At 41.1% G+C, this 21,895-nt stretch overlaps 1 protein-coding gene across 2 annotated transcripts in view; it reads left to right on the top strand.

Annotated features, from left to right (window-relative positions):
• The window catches only part of LOC149460927 (multidrug resistance-associated protein 1-like), a 382,011-nt gene that overhangs the window by 176,967 nt on the left and 183,149 nt on the right, over positions 1-21,895 (top strand). For both annotated transcript variants that reach the window (XM_089679079.1, XM_089679078.1), the window contains exons 10-12: positions 5,033-5,194; positions 15,167-15,259; positions 21,597-21,800. In XM_089679079.1, the coding sequence (XP_089535205.1) occupies positions 5,033-5,194; positions 15,167-15,259; positions 21,597-21,800 (459 nt within the window). The remainder of the gene's footprint in view (positions 1-5,032; positions 5,195-15,166; positions 15,260-21,596; positions 21,801-21,895) is intronic.

The following is a 21,895-nucleotide window of genomic DNA, read 5'->3' as shown; positions in this document are numbered from 1 at the left end:
AATATATCAAAGGTGACTCCAGTCATTTATAAACTGTTTAAGGTACCTGAAGAGGACACAGAATTTGAGTTTAACCTTACAGCGGGGAAAGGGTTTTTTTTACTGTTAGAACAGGTAAAATGTAGAACTCCCTCCCCCAGTAAGTGGCACTAGCTGAGAGAGTTGATAGCTTAAACATTTTTTAGATGTCTTCCTCAAAAAGCTGAATATACAGGGCTTATGAGACAGTAAAAATAACAAACACATACACACATGTAAGTTGAACTGGATGGACCTGTGCTTTTTTTCACTTTTATAAACTGTAACTAATTGTTTTGATCACTGGTGTCACCAGGAAGATTTTGAGTTGCCACCACAACAGGTATAAGGGGTAAGCAACTGTGTAGGATTTCCCTCACATTGAAAAAATGTCCTTCCCTGCTGAGACGACAGGAATAGAAAACTTCTTAAGACACAGATGGCAAAAAAGCAGTTGTAACCATTCTCTACTCGTATCCAATATGAAAGAAAAGTTAATTTTATATATTTCTTGAAATGTAACTAAACCCAGGAAAGTGAATTTAACAACTTGCCAACCACCTACAATACTTGTACTGCGGGTGGGTGGCATGTACAGGCAGAGTGACACACCTGTACATCGCTCTGCCTGTGCTAACACAGGCACCCCAGCACCACAAGAATGCGGATCCCGATAATCGGGACCCGGTGATCATGTGATTGCCATGCAATCACAATGTCAACAAAACTTTTATGAATTAATTTTCTGATACTACGGAGCTGTGAATGGCTCACATGGTATAACATAGTACAGGGTGCTGTATTTGGCCCAGATACAATGTGATTAGCTGAAGCCAATCACAGATCACTAGTATTATGAACGTAACCCATTCATAACAGTTCATAGCATTGCTGGTGCAATGTACTTCATACAAGTGTAAAAAAAAAAAAAAAAAATCCCTGATCCGCTAGAATAGTTCAATGTTACTATGGTAACATTGAACTACTCTGATCAAAGTGTTTAAAAAAAAAAAAAGTAAAAAAATTAAAAAATTGTAAAAGAAACATTTAAATATTGAATAAAAAAATTTTTGTAGGTTTTTTTTTTTTTCTTTTCTTTTTCTTTTTAACATGCTGTCACCAGTCAGTGTCTCTGATCACCACCACACGAGTCATCTTATGACACTGTACTGCATTGGGGACGGTATGTAAAAATATGTGAGGGGGAAAAAACAAATTTTAATTTATTGCTTGGCGACTGCCCTGCTGCAATGTAGTGCAGGCGAGCAGCAGCTCTGGGTGCAGTGACATTACCAGTATGATGCAATCTATTTTCAGGTGTGAGTGCACTTGACCCCCCCGCTGCTAACCCTCTTGTCATTCGCTGCAGGAGCAGTTCATCAGTGGGTCCTGCCCAATGATTTTTGTTTGGGACTTTGCTAATCTGCAGTGAATGGAGCAGCTGGTTATTCTCTTCCTGGACCCTTTTCCATCCAGGGAGAGAAGAGGGAACACCATACTGTGAGTAAAAGCAGCACATTTTACAAACACACGTTAGATTAGCACATTTAACCCTTTGGTCACCCCTATTAACCCTTTGATCTCCCCTGTCACCTATCCAATGCCATTAATAGTGTCAGTATAAAGAAGTTTTCACTGATCACTGTATTACTGCCACTTGCAACATCAGATAGTGTCAGGGTCAGTTAGCACCCCTCCCAGTCAGCTAGTGTTAGACTGCCGCACTCATGCAGTAGGTCGCGGATCACCGCTATTACTAGTATAGGGTTTGTGTGGATCAATAAATTGATCACAAACAGAATTATACTAGTGCCCCCTTAGTATAGTGTCCTCAAAAATGCAATGTTAGCAGGATCAGCCCCGTTCGCTGACAGCACTAGTGTTTAGCCCCTTACCACCAAAAAGTGCAGTATCAGTGTAATTTCTGATCAATGTCACCTGTGATACATTGCACACAAAACCCCATAATTAGCAGAATCAGGCCTGATTTCTACTAGCACTAGCAGGTGAATTTTATTTCTAGCAGTTCAAGCAGTCCCTGACAGCCAGGCGCTCTTTTTCCTGTGAGTCGCACTAGGTACCTATAAATTTAGTGGCCGACATGTCCAAAGAAAGGTGAAGAGGCCTACAGGATTCTGAGCATGTCAAGATGAGATTGAAGGGGAGTCCTTACACAATCTGACTCAGAACACAAACCTGTAGAGAGCAGGGGCACCCCGACTAGGGGCTCGGATGATGGAGAAGAGGTCCCTGCTAAAATCAGACATACCCAACCCCTTGTAGCTAAAGTGCTAGGAATGCATGACTTGTCTCATATGCAGCAGGGTCCAAGTACTAGTGCTGCACTACCTTTTGGTGAACTGGCGAGCACCAATGGCCTAGTACATCCTGGTACTTTACATACCAGCACTGCAGTATCGCTTGGTGACGTGGTGAATACCATAAGTGCAGTCCAAGCTGGTGCAATGGCTAGCACTAGTAGCATCCTGCAGCCACCAAGAATTCAAACACAGGCCTGTAGAGCCTTTTACAGGAATACCATTCAGCTGCAGCACTGATCTGTTTATTCTGACAGGAAGAGATTCTCATCTGCAGCTAAAGAAGAGAATGTATATGCCCAGGCATGGGGCTTGGGGTGGTCAGTTGGCAGATCACTCATGCTTCAGTATATTTTTTTTTCCACTTTTTTTTGGCAGAGATTTCTTCATCCACATCGATGTGAATGGAGGAACTTGTTAGGTTCTTTTTTTTTTTTTTTCCTTTAGCCCACAGGCTGCATGAAAAAAAGAACATTACATATATGCCTAACAAGGACCTGCAATGTGCTGGTACGTCGCTGGACTTTAAGTGGTTATGCCAGCTGCAGGCATCATCCTGGTATTTTTTTTTTTTCAGCCAGCGGTCGGCTTTCATGTAAAAGCAATCCTAGCATCTAATTAGCCACTGGATTGCTTTTTCAAGCAGTGGTAGGGACGACCCCCAATCTTAATGTGATCAGATGCTTTAAGGGCATAGGAGAGATCTAGAGTCTACTAGACTCCAGATTTCCTAGAAAAGAGTACCTGGCACTGCCGATTGCTATCACAGGGGATATTTGCATTCTCTGTAATAACAATAAAAGTAATTTAACAAAAAAAAAATAAAAATGAAAGACGGTGTAAAAATTAAATTAATTAAAGCACCCCTGTGTCCCCCCCCCTTCCCCCCGTGATTGCAAGCAAAGGCGAAAACACGTGTCAATACATACACATGGTGGTATGTAATTTTCTAGCAAAAAATACTGATTTTATCATGTAAAGAAAAAATGTCCGAAAAGGCCGAGTCTTCAAGTGGTTAGAAGAGTGAGTGATGTGTGCTGGAAGCTTCTAACATTGGGCATAAAATACCAGAACAGTTCAAACACCAGCCAAAGACCCCATTTTGGAACGTAGACACCCCAAGCTTGTCGCGAGTTTATGGAAAATGAAGAAAGAAAATGAAAGTACATTTATTATTTTCTATTTTTATTTTTCAAAACCTTGTGAGAAAAAATATCTGCGAAATACTCACCATGCCTCTTATTAAATTCCTTGTCTACTTTCCAAAAAGGGGTAATTTCGGGGATGTTTGAACTATCCAGGCATTTCAAAGCCTACAAAACTGTGACAGGTAGTGAGGAAGTGACATGAGGAAATTACTCCCTCTGATATCCTGAAGGTGGTCAATGCTTTTTTGGCCCCATATGTGGCTAGTATCCCAAAAAGTCTAACGTGGAATACCCATATTCAAGAGAAGTAGCAGAATGTATTTTGGGGTGTAATTCTACATATAACCATGGCATGTGTGATCAATATATAATTTGAGTAACAACTTTGTGTTTAAAAAAAAAAAACAAAAAAAAAAAAACAAAACTTTTATTTTTTTTGTCCATTTTTTTAAAACTTGTGACAAAAAATAAAATCTTCTTTGGGCTCAAAATGTCTCTCAGCAAATTCCTTGGGGTGTCTACTTTCCTTAAATAGGTCAGATAGTAATAGCTGTGTAAATTCCTGTATACATACCACAGTTTATAGACACTATAACTTTCACACAAACCAATTATTATACACTTATTGTGATTTTTTTTTTATCAAAGACATGTAGCAGAATATATTTTCACCAAAATTTATGACGACATTTAAGTTTATTGGCTATTTTTATAACCGAAAGTAGAAAATATCTTTTTTTTTTTTTCTTCATAATTTTCTTTTTCATGTATATAGCAGAAAATAAAAAAGCCCAGAGGTGATCAAATACCACAAAAAAAAGAGCTCCATTTGTGTGAAAAAAAAAGGATATCGATTTTATTTGGGTACAGCGCTGCATGACCACGCAATTACTATTTGAAATAGAGTAGCGCCAAATAACAAAAAATGACCTTATCAGAAAGGGGGTTAAACCTTCCAAAGCTGAAGTGGCAGTTTACCCATCCTTCGAAGCAGTGGTTAATCTCTCACTGTACTGTATAGAGGATTAGTGTTGCCTGCCTCGATCATTACTCCATTTTCTCCAATGCATTGGAGGAGGTGTTTTGTAAAGAGAGCAGAACAATGTTTCCTTAAACAGCCTGCACAGGCTGAGAGCACAGGAAGTCATCAATTCACAAGATTTCTGGCAAGATAAGTTATTTTTCTCAATTATCAAACAGATATTACAGTGGCATATTTATCAGACTGGTCTGAAAGGGACCAAAAAAGATAATATCATTGTTTTTTGTTTTACATAAAATTTGGGGTTTATTTACTAAAGCTGGAGAGTGCAAAATCAGGTTTGCTTCTACATGGAAACCAATCAGACTTCTAATCTCAGCTTCAATTAAGCTTTGGCAATAAAACCTGGAAGCTGATTGGTTTCTATGCAGAAGACAGCCTGATTTTGCTCTTTTCCAGCTTTAGTAAATGCCTTGTACTGACATATTCAATTTAATTGCTAAAATCCATTTTTAATGTAACTTTGTCACTGTATTAACTCGGTGGATCTTACCTCTTGTTCCTAGGCCCTGGTGATCAGTAACTCTGCACGTCGCACATCCACTGTTGGAGAAATTGTCAACCTCATGTCTGTAGATGCCCAGAGATTTATGGACTTGGCAACCTATATAAATATGATTTGGTCAGCTCCACTTCAGGTTGTATTGGCTCTGTACTTATTGTGGCAGGTATATGATGTTTTGTGTATTTTCCTTTAGTTAAGAATTCATCATTGTTCTTTTTTGTTTTTTTTTGTTTTCTTTTATGACCTACATTATAATGTTAACTCATAAATGAATCTGATATAAAATGTTTTGTTTTGGAGTACTTCATAGAAAAATGTAAACCCCTTGCTTTAGGCCCCTTTTTGAGGGGGGGGGGGCACCTCCTGTAACCCTCTAGTGTCCCTCTTAACAATGGGTGACTGGCTATGAATCAGTGACTGAAACACCTTAGCTCAACAAACATTTGAACATAATGAGTAACTTAAATTGGTTGTGAAGGAATTAATTTTTTATAAATAAAAGAGAGCATACTTACCTGCTCTGTGCAATGGTATTGCACACAGCGGTCTATTACCCTCTCTTCTGGAGTCCCCCACCGCCACTCTCCATGCCTTCTTTCCTGCATGTTCCCCATAGCAAACTGTGTGCTGTGCGTGCACACTCTGAAATGTCTGTGTCCATGGACACACACCGCAGCTTGGCCTCCCCCTTCACAGGATTTGACTGACAACAATAGGAACCAGTGACTCCTGCTGCTCTGAGAGTAACCTGTGAGAGTAGGAAGAGGGAAGAGAAAAGCTACAGCTGGGCACAGCACTGGATTGATAAAATACTCAAGTAAATGTTTTAGGAAGGGGGGGGAGTCTGCGAAGGAACAGCTAGTGGGAGATTTTTTTTTACCGCAATGCTTAGAGTGCATTAAAGTGTTTCTAAACCCACAACTGTAAAATCAGTCTATATGCAGTAACGCATGCTTGTTCTCACTGTGGAACCAAGAGGTTAATCCTCTGCATTGTTTAAAAAGGCTGTTTGATCCTGACTTCTCTGCTCCCCTTCTTCCAGTGTCCCCCCATTATCTCCTGATAAGACATATATTGTGTGGAATCACTCTGCACATGCTCAGTTTGATGTGTATTGCTAGAGAGATTTTTTTTTTCTTGGGAGAGTGCATGTGATCAGCACAGTGCCAATCGGCACTGTTCAGACAGAGGTCAGGGGTCCTGCATTTTCCCAGAGCAGAATGAAAACTCCTACAATCTTTAACCGGTGCTCTGCTGGACACTGATAGAAGTCACAAGACTGCTGTAACCGCTGATGAGAAAAGGTATTTAGCAGTTTATATTTACTAAAATAATTGCATTTCCATGTTCTGTTTACTTTGGGAGACCAGATATAGTGAATGCAGGGTCCTGGGTTTAGTAACATTTTAAGGTAAAAAAACATTTTGACTTTAGAACCACTTTAAATCTTGTTACTTCGATATTTGGTGTTTCTGTGTTTTATAAAGTGACTTGGATATCCGGTACCTTCATTCTGTGCATGAGAACCGATCTTTTTATCTTTACTGTGCAGTAAAGGACACAGGCTTGATATTCATAGACCCTAGGTTATATGCTTGCACCTTGAGATGATTGGGCACTGGAAAACTCCTGGTAATACACGCCCTTGGTGTCCCACTATAACCCCATCCCACTCTGTGTGTTCTCTGTTTTTTGCTAGTTGCTAAGGTGATGGACCTCTTTTCGATACAGAAAAATCACTCCTGGCTTAACTAGCTTATTCCTTAACTTTGAATACGTCAGTCGACTCTTCACTGTAGCATTGCATCCAGATCAGTGCAACCTCAATAAAACCCTGGGAGCCATGCCCAGACCCATCACCTTGTGGATGGCCTATAATCTTTCTTTTGGCACTGGCTCTTGCTCAGGACCGTGGTCTATCCCTATAGAACTCAGACTCTGAAGACCCCTGCAGGGATATGCCCAGTGTGGTGGGCAAAGCCTGTACTCTATATTGGGACCAGCAATGTCACCAGGTAAGACAGGGTCACCCTGTTTCTCTGGTGAATACTGTAATACCACTGCAAATATGCATAACTTACACCATTTATGCATTTTGAATAGTATGCACTTTTATAATACAACTATCATGAAACCAGGAATGTGTTTGGAATTTATTCACTTGTATAGTGTTAAACTTTCCAAACTTGGCACTAAAATTCAATCACTCAGAGCCTAGCCTCTGGTGGATGACCAGGTGTTGTATCATACCACAGGTCACACATTTTACAGTCACTTCCACCTAGAGCTCTTTATAACGTACTCAGCCACTTCCTACCGCCCTCTGGCTAATGCACAGTCACCATCCGGGTTGCTATGCACTTCTTCTTGAACATGCTTACCACGTTTCTGCATTCTACTCTGTGAGTACCCCACAGGCAGAAATAAGGGAATCATGGCAAAAGCTGAGGAGAACATTTGCTCTGCTGAAGACCTGCAAAACACTCAGACCACTCAAAATATGATGGTTCTCTTGCATCAGAGCACCCCCTACCCTATTTTAACACAGGTCTCTGCATCCAATTCTAGCTGTACATCAGGTATGCATTACATGGCCTACATGGCCTAAGCTCACTACACATGTTACAATCTGATTGTAAAATCTTCTTTATATCTACCAACAACTATGTTAGTTCAAGGGCCTGTCTGATTGGATACAAATTTACTGGATAGATGAGGTAAATTTTAGTAAATCTAAAGATGATTGTACGGCCAGATTGTAACATGTGTGGTAACTCTAAGGCAGACTTTTTTGCAACAATTCCTTGGACTGCTAAACTACTAACAACTTTAATACAGTCATCACTCTCCAGGGTTCAAAAGCTCCAATCTCCTTCAACAACATTCCGCACACACTGAGGTTGACATATAGTAGGAACCCAGGACCCAGAAGTGGTAGAGGAGGCCATGATTTCTTACCCCAGGATACCATATCCCTAATGTTAGTTTAATGAATTATGCATGCCAAAGTTGCTAAGCTCACTTGCTCACTTCTGTGTGCAAAAGCCTTGGTGTTGCTGTACTTGAATCTCCCCTGTCTATGCCCCTTTTGGTACTAAGAGACCTGGTGAGTCTAAATATTCCTAGTACAGGAACAAATAGATTGGGCAAGCTATGAAAATTTGGTCAATCCAGAACAGCGTTTCCAAGAATCATTACAAAGCCCTATAGAGTGGAAAAATAGATCACAAAAAGAACTTAAAGGTTCTCTTTACTCTTGCAGGTCTAGCTCTGCAACCAGCTGTTGCTGCAATTTCTGTTTATCAAACTGCAGCTAACTGGACTAGGGCAATGAACAGCCGAGGCAATCCTATATTCCAGCACCATACCTTGATAGAGCAATTACTGCAATTAACTTCTTGCTTTTGTGTGGTTGCCCTAGATCCAGTCAAGACACAAATCTTCAGGATGATTGATTCTTGTTCACATGCGCAGAATCCTGTGACTCAAAACTTGGCCAGTGGAAGCTGTCTCTAAGAGATGCTTTACACATTCCCCCTTTGAAAGAGGATGTTTCTTTGGTGAGACATTTGACACAGTCATCAAAGATGTCATAGAAAGCAAGGTTTTTCTTCACCATTAGAAAGTTCCAAAATCTCATTCCTCTACTTCCTCAAAAGACAGAGCACCTTAGCCCTCTACCCAGACTTCAATTGTTAAGTGAAAATTCAGCCCTTTCTTTCGATACAAGACTTTGAACACAAAATTTCTAAAGACCCTAAACCCTCCTTCCATTCAAGGGGTGTCCTCACTTCTAAGATGTCTGTTACAGTTTGCCTATATCTGTGACTTCAAAGGAGTACAAATTAGAGCTCCAGACTCTTTCCCCCTCGCTACCTTCTCTCAAACCAACCAAAATGGAAAGGCAAGTGTACAGAATGCCCCTACCATTTCTTGTCCCAGGAAGTAGTTGTTCTGGTACCTCTGGAGCACAGGTTCAAAGGATTCTATTCAAATCTTTTCACAGTTCAAAAACCCAACGGGGGTATTCGTTCTATCCTGGACCTAAAATCTTTAAATAAGTACCTCCTAGTTCCAAAATCCATATGAAATTCAAAAGGTCAATTATTGCCCCTCTGAGAGGAAGGGAATACTTGGAATACATAGACATCCAGGATGCTTATCTGCATATTCCCATTTACCCACCTCATTAGCGTATTCTGCACTTAGCAGTGGGAAGCCAACATTTTCAGTTAATCGAACTGCCATTTGACCTATCCTCTTCTCTTCTTTCAGAGCATTCAAAAGGTTCTTGCACCCTGTCATCCCCTCTTAAGAACCTGGGCATTCAGGTTACATAGTATCTAGGCGATCTTCTTCAGACGCACAGCTATTTGCAAATATCCACAGGTATTTTCAGAAACCTTAGGCTTTTGATTGGGTAAACAATTTCCAACATACACTCTCCAGCCTTTCCTTTGCCTGGAGCACTTGGGTCTCATTCTAGACATAGCCCAAGTAAAAATCTTTCTTTGCTTGGATCTTGAGATGAAAGAAGCATGGCTCTGTGAGTTTTTCTTTAAAAGTTTTTGGCTTAATGGTAGCCTCCTTCGAGGCTGCTCCATTAAACAAATTCCTTGCAATGCCTTGTTGGCATGGAATAAACATGCTCCTTCTTAATATACAGTGGATATAAAAAGTCTACACGCCCCTGTTAAAATGTTAGGTTTCTGTGATGTACAAAAATGATAAATCATTTCAGAACTTTTTCCACCTTTTTAATGTGACCTATAAACTGTACAACTCAGCTGAACAACAAACTGAAATCTTTTCGGTGGAGGGAAGTGAAAATAAAAAACTAAAATAATATGGCTCCATAAGTGTGCACACCTTTAAACTAATACATTGTTAAAGCACCTTTTGATTTTATTACAGCACTCGGTCTTTTTGGGTATCGGCATGGCATGTCTTGACTTGCCAATATTTGCCCACTCTTCCTTGCAGAAACACTCCAAATCTGTCAGATTGTGAGGCCATCTCCTGTACACAGCCCTCTTCAGATCACCCCACAGATTTTCGATCGGATTCAGGTCAGGGCTCTGGCTGGGACATTCCATAACTTTAATCTTCTTCTGGTGAAGTAATTCCTTTGTTGATTTGGATGTATACTTTGGGTCATTGTCATGTTGAAAGATATGAAGTTCCTCTTCATGTTCATCTTTCTAGCAGAAGACTGAAGGTTTTGTGCAAATATTGACTGGTATTTGGAACTGTTCATAATTCCCTCTGCCTTGACTCAGGCCCCAGTTCCAGCTGAAGAACAGCCCCAGACCATGATGTTGCCGCCACTATGCTTCACTGTGGGTATGGTGTTCTTTTGGTGATGTGCAGTGTTTTTTGCACCAACCATATCTTTTGGAATTATGGCCAAAAAGTTCAATCCTGGTTTCATCAGACCATAACACATTTTCCCACATGCTTTTGGGAGACATCAGATGTGTTTTTGCAAAAATTTAGCTGGTCTTGCATGTTTTTCTTTGTAAGAAAAGGCATCCGCATTGCCAATCTACCCCATATTCCAGACATATGAAGAATACGGGAGATTATTGTCACATGCACCACATAGCCAGTACTTGCCAGATATTCCTGCAGCTCCTTTCATGTTGCTGTAGGTCTCTTGGCAGCCTCCCAGACCAGTTTTCTTCTCGTTTTTTCATAAATTTTGGAGGGACATCCAGTTCTTGGTAATGTCACTGTTGTGCCATATTTTCTCCACTTGATGATGACTGTCTTTACTGAGTTCCACGGGATAGCTAATACCTTGGAAATTCTTTTGTACCCTTCTTCTGACTGATACCTTTTAACAATTAGATCCCTCTGATGCTTTGTAAGCTCTCTGCGGACCATGGCTTTTGCTGTAGGATGCGTCTAAGAAAATGTCAGGAAAGACCTACTAGAACAGCTGAACTTTATTTGGGGTTAATCAGAGGCACTTTAACCGCTTGACAACTGGACTATAGCCGAATGACGGCTACAATGCGGTTGTCCAGTTCTGGGAGGGTGTCATATGACGTCCTCCCAGTACGTGCCCTCCCGTGCGCCCCCAGTGGCGCACCCGTCGATCTCCGTAATCGCTGTGTCCCAAGGACACAACTGATCAGGTGATGTGGTATAAAAGGCCAATCACAGTGGCCTTTTACCACGTGATCAGCTATGTCCAATGACACAGCAGATCACCGGTTAAATGCAGTTGCCGTTTGTCGGGTGCACTTTCCTCATGTTGTCACAGCGTGAGGAAAGTACTGCCGATAACCGGCAATTGTCAGAAAACAGAACGGCACTGATCATCAGTGCCCTGATGATCAGTTCCCAGCAGTGTCGCCCAGTAGTTCCACCCATCTGTGCCCATCAGTGCCCAGCAGTACCGCACATCAGTGCTACCCATCAATGCCATCTATCAGTGCCCATCATTGCTGCATATCAGTGCAGCCTCATCAGTGAAGGAGAAAAATTACCTGTTTGCAAAATTTTATAATAGAAACAAAGAAAAACTTTTTTTTTTGTTTACAGCGCAAAAAATAAAACACCCAGTGGTGATTAAATACCACCAAATGAAAGCTCTATTTGTGTGAAAAAAATGCTAAAAATGTCATATGGGTATAGTGTTGCATGACTGCACAATTGTCGTTCAAAGTGCGACGGTGCTGAAAGCTGAAAATTAGCCTGGGCAGGAAGGGGGTATAAGTGCCCAGTAGGCAAGTGGTTAAATGATGGCAGCTGTGTACTAACTCCTAATTAACATGATTTTGAATGTGATTGCTTAATTCTGAACACAGCTACATCCCCAGTTATAAGAGGGTGTGCACACTTATGCAACTACATTATTTTTGTTTTTTATGTTTATTTCCCCACCCTAAAATATTTCAATTTGTTTTTCAATTGAGTTGTACAGTTTATAGGTCACATTAAAGGTGGAGAAAGTTCTGAAATGATTTATCTTTGTCTCTTTTTTTACATCACAGAAACCTGACATTTTAACAGGGGTGTGTAGACTTTTTATATCCACTGTACCTAGGTTCAGATCCAGCCATGAAAGGAACTCCCTAGCTAGGTGGATTTCAAACCCAGCCTTGGCAATGGAGAGGTTGTTTCTTCCATACCAGAAGGTGATGACAACAGATGCCAGTCTCTCAGGTTGGGGAGGAGTGTCAGAATCTTTCACAGTTCAGGGAACATGGTCACATGTTCATCAACATCTTGGAGCTTAGAGCGATAAAAATGGCTCTGGGCCAAGGGACACCTGATCAGAGGGCAATGGGACAACTCCATATATTTGGCCTACACCAGTCAACAAGGGGGCATCAGGAGTCATGCAGCCTTGATGGAAGCAAGCCTGATCATCTCATGAACGGAATGTATTTTCCAGTGATCTCTGCTGATCACATCCCAGGAGTGGAGTATTGGAAGGCGGATTACCTCATTCGTCACCACATGGACTAAGGAAAATGGGCCCTTCACTCTTTGACTATCATATATCAGAGATGGGGGAGGTCGGGATGCTGGTATCCTTCAGGTTCAACAATAAGTTACCGCAGTTTGTGGCCAGGGCCAAGGGTCCTTAAGCATTGGCAATAGATGCTCTAGTAATTCCCTTGTTAGTTCTAGCAAAACTATGCCTTTTCTCCAGTGCAAAGTTTACCTTAACTGCTCCACAAACACAGCAAAAGAATAATACTCTGATTCTCTTTGCACTAAAGTGGTCTAGAAGAGCCTGGTACACAGTAATACTCTGACTACTAAGAGACAACAGCTCGCCCTTTCCAAACAGGCCATATAAGGTCTCTTAGGGCACCCTTTTCCATTCTTCTTCTCAGTCACAGGCTTTAACAGTATGGCTATTGAAGCCCAAGTCTTGAGAGACAGAGGGGTCTCTGAGTCCGTCATTCTCACATTGCTAAAAACAAGGAAAGCCAAGTTCAGAAAAATCTACAGTTGTATCTGGAAATCTTCCTTTGCATGGTATGAACACAGGCATTTTAAACCTAGAGATTACTCCATGCTTCGCATTTTGGCCTTCCTACAATCTGAACATTATCAGATTGTACGTATTTCTAAGAGACAGCTTTTGGCCTTGTCCATTCTTTTCCAAAAACCTCTGGATTCACTTTCCCTTGAAAAAACCTTTATTCAAAGTGTCTCTCAGCTCAAACCATCCTTACAGTACCCTTTGCTTCCATGGGACCTCAATTGGTTCTTTTTCCCTGCAGAAACAATCCTCTGCACCAATCAGGATACACCTTTTGGATGATTTTTTTTGCTTGAGGTGATTGTAGTTGTATTAGTGCACTTGTGATAGAAACAATTGAATACTGTCCGTGATACTTGTTTAATTGCACTAATATACAATTTTTCAGGACAAGCTCTCGGTGTGTCCCCCCTTCTTCAAGGTCCAAGCAGTACTATTGCACAATGTTTTAGTAGAGTGTTAATAAGACAATCTCTTAGAAAAAACAAACAAAAAAAAAACCACACACACAAAAAACAAACGTAAACAGTTATGGTAGTAATTAAAGCTGGCCACAAACTGTGCAATTTTCTATCCTGCAACCCATGGTCACTTGATTCCCCCATCAGCACATTCATTGTCGGTATTGTGTTGATGGGGGAATCCCTCATACGGAGCTGTTGTGTTCTCGCGGCATGGGAGGGAGCCATCCTTGCCAGAAGAACACATTGATTATTGCTGGCTGCTATAGCCACCGGCAATAATCACATAAAAATCCAACAGGCTTGTTGTACACTTGCTAGCTAACATGTCTGCCAGAAGTGTCTCTCCCTTGTAAGAAGCAATTCCTCATTCACGAAGTAGTCTTGTGCGCAAGGCCCTCCTTTCTCCCTAGGGTGGTATGAGCCTTTTACCTCAATGAAGACCAAGACCTTCCTTTTTTATGTCCTACTCCAGAGCACCCAAAAGAGTGGGCTCTTCACTGTCTAGATGTGGTCAGGGCCATCAGAGTTTACCACAAAGCTACAGCCTCTATCAGTAAGAGTGACACTCCTTTTTGTTTTCTCCTTAGGAACCCAGAACAGACAATCTGTTCAAAATCCACCATTACTAGGTGGATAAAACACACAACTAATCTGAAGAGCTTACACCCTAAAGGATAAAGCACTTCCTGTACTAATACATGCTCACTTTGCCAGATATGTAGGAGTTTCCTGGGCATTCCAACATAAAGCCTAAAGATGCAGTTTTCAGCCTCAGGGCAGCACTGAGTTGAGTCTGTGCACACCGTTCTGTTTGTTCTTTTCCACCCTTCTTATTCATTGCTTGGGGAAGGCCTGGGGTCTATGAATATCAGGCCTGTGTTCTGTACCATAGGATTACGAGAAAAGGAATTTTGACTTGCTTGTAAATTCCACATCTTGTATTTCCTTACAGGACACAGACCAGCCTTCCCTCTGTTCCCTTATTACTCTGCATTTCTTGCTACAGAACTGAGGAATCACAGAATGTTGTAGGTTTATAGGAGGACACCCATGGGGAATGTCCTCAAAAGCTTTGCCAGTGTCCAATCACCTGAAGGTGCTAGCCTTTAGTCTAGTGTCTATGAATATCAATATGTGTCTTGCACTGTACTCCCAGGTAAAATAAATTTCCCTTTTTTTCTGACATTCTTGTAATGCTGCAGAGAAGCTCTGAATGCTGGCTTGATATTGTCACTTCCCCAGTATTTGTAATACCCCCCAAAAAATTAAACAAAATGCAAGGGCCTGAAGCTAATTACCTTGCAAATACATTTACTGGGACAGAGAGTATATACTGTATCTAATCTTAAGACTCCACTTTTTTTTTTTTCAATTTTCTAAACTTCTCTGTATCAGTACTACTTTGACTGGAAGAAGAGAGTGAATCTCCCAAACATTTCCTAAAAAATGAATGGTTACTGCGAGTAATAAGTTTCACACGCAATATGCAGCTGTTTTTACAAGTACACTAATGCAGCTAAAATCACCAGACTAATGAAAAAAGTGTAAACAATGCTTTTAGTGTCAAATAAATTTACGTTTACTTTGATTGACTTTGATCTTAAACTAGAAACATATCTAGAAACTAGTCCATCTACAGTCATTTATGTTCATATTTTGTTTTTAGAACCTGGGTCCCTCTGTGTTGGCAGGAGTTGCTGTTATGATTCTGTTGGTGCCTGTGAATGCAGTGATAGCAATGAAGACAAAGAAGTATCAGGTTTGTTGTTCCTTGATACTCAAATGTTGTTTGTGTAAGCTATGAATGAACGGTAGTGGGATTTACTGCAGACATATTCTCATAATAACAATTTTACAACATTATTATTAAATATTAGTATTATACAAGATTTATATAGTGCCATCAGTTTGCTCAGCATTTTGCAATATACAGGGAGACAATACAATTCAATACAAGAGGATTAGGAGGGCCCTACCCCTGGGAGCTTACAATCTAATATGGAGGGGTTATGGAACAAAAGGTAATTACTGTAGGGGATGAACTTATGGGGAAAATAGGAGATGTGATTATTAGCTGAAGGCAGGATATGCTTCCCTGAAGAGAGAGGTTTTAATGGATCGCCTAAAAGTGGACAGTGTAGGAGATAGTCGGACAGATTGGGGTAGAGAGTTACAGAGGAATGGAGAGGCTCAGAAGAAGTCCTGGAGATGAGCATGAGAGGAGGAGACAAGGGAGCTAGAAAACAGGAGGTCTTGGGAGGAGTGGAGAGAACGGTTTGGGTGATAATTGTAGACAAGTTTGATAAAAAGGGGTAAAGGATGTTACAGAGGTGAAATCTACAAGATTTGGAGAGTGATTGAATTTGGGGCTGAAAGGACAGGTCAGAATCCAGGATTACACCTAGCACCCTGGCATGAGAGGAGTGACTGATGGTTGTATTATTGATCTTGATGGAGAAGTCAGGGGAGGGAGCACTGGCTGGAGGGAATTTTATGCGCTCAGTTTTAGAAAGACTGAGTTTGAGACTAAGTGGTGTGACATCCATGCTGATATGTCAGTTAGTAATGCGAGGGGAGGAGTAGAGCGATAGATTTGTGTGTCATCAGCATAGAGATGGTACTTGAAGCCATGGGAGTTTATGAAGTGACCAAGGGAGGAGGTTTAGATGAAGAAGAGAAGGGGTCTGAGGACAGAACTCGGGGGACCCTTACAGAAAGAGGAAGTGGAGAGTAGGTGACAGTTATAGGCAACGCTGAAGGAGCACTGTGATAGGTAGGAGGAGAATAAGGAGAGAGCAGAGTCTCGCAGGCCATGAGAGTGGAGTTTTTTGCGAAGGATGGGATGGTCAACAGTATCAAAGGCCGCAGAGAGGTCTAATAGTAAGAGTATGGAGTATTGACCATTGGTTTTAGCAGTTAGTAAATCATTGGGGAGTTCTAGTAGGACAGTTTCAGTGGAGTGTACAAAGCGAAAGCCAGATTAGTTGTGGCAGTGAGGTAGGAGCTCAGACGGTTGTATACTGTGTTCTAAGAGTTTAGAGGTAAACTGGAGCAGGGAGATGGGTCTTAAGTTGTTCAGATTGGTGGGTTCCAGTGAGGGCTTTTTAGGTATGGGGGTGGTCAGCGCATGTTTTAGAGGGGAGGGGAAGGTGCTAGTAGAGAGGGAGAGATTGGAAATATGAGTGGGGGAGCATAGTATTGAAGAAGATGATGACCGTAGTAGTTGTGAAGGAACAGGATCCAGTGGACAGGTGGTAAGGTGGGCAACTGAAAAGCCTTTAGTGACCTCTTTGGTAGTAGCAAGATCAAAAGAGGGAGGTGTTCAGGGTGGTTTTACAGGGTATGCTAAGTGGGATAGATATCTGTGCAGTAGAGATGCAATGCACCCACAAATATCATTAATCTTGTTATTGAAGTGATTGGTATTCTCATGAGCAGGGAGTGAGTTACTGGGTGTAGGTGATGGTGGAGAAAGTAGAGCGTTAAAAGTAGAGAAGAAACTATGAGGACTGGATGACAAGGTATTAATAAAAGTGACAAAGTAGGCTTGTTTGGCTGCATGGAGGGAGGAGTTGTATTTTATGAACGATGATTTTTATAGGGTGAATGCTTGCTGGGATTTGGTTTTATACCACAATCTCTCAAGTGCATAGCTATGTCTCTTTAGACATGTCTCTGTTCAATCACAGCTGATCGCGTGTAAATAGTAATATCGGCAGTCATCTTGTCACACGCTATCAGCCGGTAAGCTGCATTTCTCAGGGGGACATCTACCCTGATCATCAGGACACTGATCATCAGTGTAGCCCCATCAGTGCGGCCAGAAGTGCCCATCTGTGCTGGCTTTCAGTGCCTCCTCAGGGATGCCTGTCATTTCCCATCAGTGATACCTGCCAGTGCCGCCTGTCAGTGCCCCTCAGTGCTCATCGGTGCCGCATATCTGGGCAGCCTCATCAGCGCACATCAGTGAAGGAGAAAAATCACTTATTTACAATGTCTTTATAACGGAAACTAAGAAACTTTTTGTTTCCTTAAAGTTTTTGGCCTTTTTTTGTTTAGCAAAAAATAAAAACCCAGTGGTGATTAAATCCCACCAAAAGAAAGCTCTATTTGTCTAAAATGATAAAAATTTTGTTTGGGTACAGTGTTGCATGACCGCACAATTGTAATTCAAAGTGCGACAGAGCTGAAAGCTGAAAATTGGCCTGGGCAGCAAGGGGGTAATAATGCCTGGTAGGCAAGTGTTTAGAAAAAGTAGCTGTAGTAAATTCAATTAGTATGAGCTGCAACTAACGGGACAGATGATGTAAATAACAGGCATATGATTTGATTTAAAAATGATACTTGAGTTTGCAGCAGTGCTGAGATCTTCAGCTTAGTTACAGTTTGTCAGTTTACAGCACTGTGTGAATAGTTCTTATTTTTTCAGGCCTATGTTATGCCATTTAGGTTCAAGTATTGTAGTCGTGTAATGCTTTTTCTCCCCAGATTTTTTTCATCTTTGCCATTCTCTGGAGGCCATTGTGGCATAAATTACATATGTGGAAATCTGTGTATACAAAAGAGCTGTAGTATAATTAATTTAAAATAGAATAACTTGCTAGCACTATATCTAGCCATTGTTCTTTATCAGTAAGTTTAAACTGAGCACTCCCATCCACCTCTGCTGTGAGTAGAAAATTGTCACTACAGCAACTTTTCTAAAACATTTCTAAAATGAAATCAGTCCCGATGTAAACCAACTGAGTGAGACTTCTCAAATGAAAGTCTGCCGTTTTCTGAGTCTCAGATCTCCTTTTTTATTTTGGGTATTGACCTATTCAGCTTTGCTGTAAGCAGTCAGAGAAAAGCCTGAGGTTAGTGTATGCAGCTCAAGTTCAAGAATGGGAACCAGTAGCATTGATCATTAGATATTAACAACAATCCTCTTATGTCTGTGAGTATCTTTATACATTTTGATACGCACACACACCTCAGCATAAATGAGTACACCCTAACAGATGTGTCAGAAAACCTTTACTTTTCTTTCAGAATCAACATTTTCTATGGGACACTATACTACAAAATACTTCCACAAATGTGGCCCATTGATTGCAAACAAGATTTGTTAATTTGCACACACAAAAAAAGTATTTTTCCTAACAAATTAATTCAAGACCATGCTGCAAAAATGAATACACCCCAATGAAAGTCTTAGGAACAAAGCTGAATTTTAGACAACAAAATTCTAATTAACGTGAATTAAACTACAGATGACTCAAACAAGTGTCCAGCTAACAGTTGATTATAAAAGGGTGTTACTTGATAAAGAAAACCCCTTCCCATTTCAGGGTGTTAGCAATGGCATCACATGGAAGAGAAATGTCACAAGGCCTGAGAAAGAAAATAATTTTACAAAAGAAAGGTGAAGGCTACAAGAAGATCAGCAAAGCTTTACTTATCAGTCAGAATACTGTAGCAAAAGTGATACAAATATGTAACAAAGCTGGAACTACAACCATGTCACTGAGAGGTCCGGGCCGTCCACGGAAGTTAACACCTCGATAGGAGTGTCTTCTGCTGAGAAGGGTTGAAGAAAATCGCTATGCAGGTTCACTACAGTTAGCTAAAGAGGTAGAAATCCAAACTGGGGTGATTGTTTCGCGTGACATAATATGGAGTACACTGCAGAGAAATGGCATGCATGGGTGTCGTCCACAAATGAAGCCTCTCTTAACCGCCTCACGCCCGCCATATAGTAAAATGACGGATGCAAGACGGTTCTCGCGTTTTGGGAGGATGTCATATGACGTCCTTCCATTCTAACCGCTCATGTACGGCGATCGGGGGTGCGCTGTGTCCCTCGTGTCCACAGCGGATCACCGATCAATGGAAAGAGCCAAAGATGTCGGCTCGGTCATGTGATCAGCTGTGTCCAATCACAGCTGATCGCATGTAAATAGGGAAATGCCAGTTATGTTACGCTGACAGCTCATGAGTAGAGGAGAGCCGGTAATCGGCATCCCTCAGAGGGGACATGTACACAGATCATCAGAGCAGTGATCATCTGTGTAGCCCCCGCAGTGCCACCTGTCATTGTCCATCAGTGCCAGCTGTCAGTGCTCATCCATGCCACCTGCCAGTGCCACAACAATGCCACATATCAGTGCCCATCTGAGCTGCCTTTCAGTGTCACCTATCAGTGCTAGTCAGTTCTGCCTATCAGTGCTGCCTAACAGTGCCAGTCAGTGCCGCCTATCAGTGCTATATATGAGTGCTGCCTTTCAGTGCCCATCAGTGATTCCCGTCATTGCCCATCAGTGCCACCTACCAGTGCCTCCTCATCAGTTCCCATCAGTGCCACCTATCAGTGTCCATCAGTGCAGCCTATCAGTGCCCATCAGTGCAACCTCATTAGCGCACATCAGTGAAGGAGAAAAATCACTTATTTACAAAATTTTATAACAAAAACTACAACATTTTTCAACATTTTCAGTGGTTTTTGGTTTAAGAAAAAACTATAAAACCCAGAGGTGATTAAATACCACCAAAATAAAGTTCTGTCTGTCACAAAAAATGATAAAAAATTTCATATGGGTACAGTGTTGCATGACCGCGCAATTGTCATTCAAAGTGCAACAGCGCTGAAAGCTGGAAATTGGCCTGGGCAGGAAGGGGGTATAAGTGCCCTGTAGGCTAGTGGTTAAAGGCCATGCACAAAAAAGCCCGCCTAGAATTTGCCAGGGCCCATGCTCAAAAATAAGACTTCTGAGACTCTGTCCTCTGGAGTGATGAAACCAAGATAAATGTTTTTGGAACTGATGGCTTCAAAACTGTATGGCATCACAAACGTGAGGAGTACATAGAAAAATGCATGGTGCCTACAGTGAAACATGGTGGTGACAATGTCCTTCTGTGAGGCTGCAGGAGTGTTGCTGGGGTCGGGGAGCTGCATTTCATTGATGGTATCATGAATTCACAGGTGTGCTGCTCTATAATGGAAGAGAAGATGCTACCATCACTTCGTGCCCTTGGTTGTTGTGCACTTTTCCAACATGACAATGATCCAAAACACACATCTAAGGCCAATGTTGCATTTCTGAAGAAGAACAGGGATTCAGTGGCCAAGTATGTCTCCTGATCTGAACCCAATCGAACACCTATAGAGAATTCTGAAGAGACAAGTTGAGCACCACTCTTCATCCAGCATCTAGGCTCTAAAAGAGGCCATTCTTGAAGAATGGAAAAAGATGTTGCAATATGTTGTCAACTTGTTCATTCCATGCCTAGAAGACTTGGTGCTGTCCTTACGAATCATAGAGGTCATACAAAATACTAGATATAGTAGTTTTTGCTGTGGGGTGTATTCATTTTTACATCAGCTAATTTGAGTAAAACTGAAGATTTTGTAATCCAAGTTATATTATTTAACTTACTTTCATATAATGAGCTAAACAAATGTTCTATAAAACTCAGTTTTGTCAAAATATTGGAAATTGTTCTTGTGTTCATTGAGTTATTGATTAAAGTTTCAAAGGTGTACTCATTCATGCTGAGCACTGTACAGTGGGGATCGAAAGTTTGGGCACCCCAGCTAAAAATTTGTATTAATGTGCATAAAGAAGCCAAGGAAAGATGGAAAAATCTCCAAAAGGCATCAAATTTCAGATTAGAAAGAGTCTGGGCATTTAAAACCTTTGAGATTGACATCACCTGGTCTTCCCAGACGATGATTGAGAACAATCCATGACACTGGCAGGTCTCAGCTTCGCAAAGGGGGCAGTACAAGATATTAACTCTGCAGGGTGCCCAAACTTTTGCAGACGCCATTTTTTTGTTTTCTGTTATTTTGAAAGTGTAAATGATGGAACTAAAATCTAACTTTTGTTGACATATTATAAGAATGTCTAATCTGTAATTTGATGCCTTTTGGAGATTTTTCCATCTTTCCTTGGCTTCTTTATGCACATTAATACAAATTTTTAGCTGGGGTGCCCAAACTTTCGATCCCTACTGTATATGTATACACACACTGCATATATGTATGATAAAATAATAAATATATATGTATGTATGTATATGTACTTAACCCATTTCGGAATGGTCTTTCCTTTTAGGTAGTCCAAATGAAGTGCAAAGACAACAGGATTAAGCTGATGAATGAGATATTAAATGGTATTAAAGTGCTAAAGCTCTATGCCTGGGAACTAGCTTTTAAGGAAAAAGTGCTTGGAATCAGACAAGAGGAGCTTAAAGTGCTGAAGAAATCTGCTTACCTGTCTGCAGTTGGCACGTTCACCTGGGTTTGCGCACCTTTCTTGGTATGTTATTCAGTGTTAGTATGCTGCTGGGTACTTCTATCTGTTTTTAGGTTTTGTTTGTGTTTGATATCTCTGAATTAAAGAATTATGAAGAA

This window comes from Staurois parvus, unplaced genomic scaffold, assembly GCF_062004578.1.
Source record: "Staurois parvus isolate SC_StPar_1 unplaced genomic scaffold, SC_StPar_1.0 ptg000217l, whole genome shotgun sequence".
Classification (NCBI taxonomy): Eukaryota; Metazoa; Chordata; class Amphibia; order Anura; family Ranidae; genus Staurois; species Staurois parvus.
Note: the sequence above shows the minus strand (reverse complement) of the source record. Positions and strands in the feature narration are given on the sequence as shown.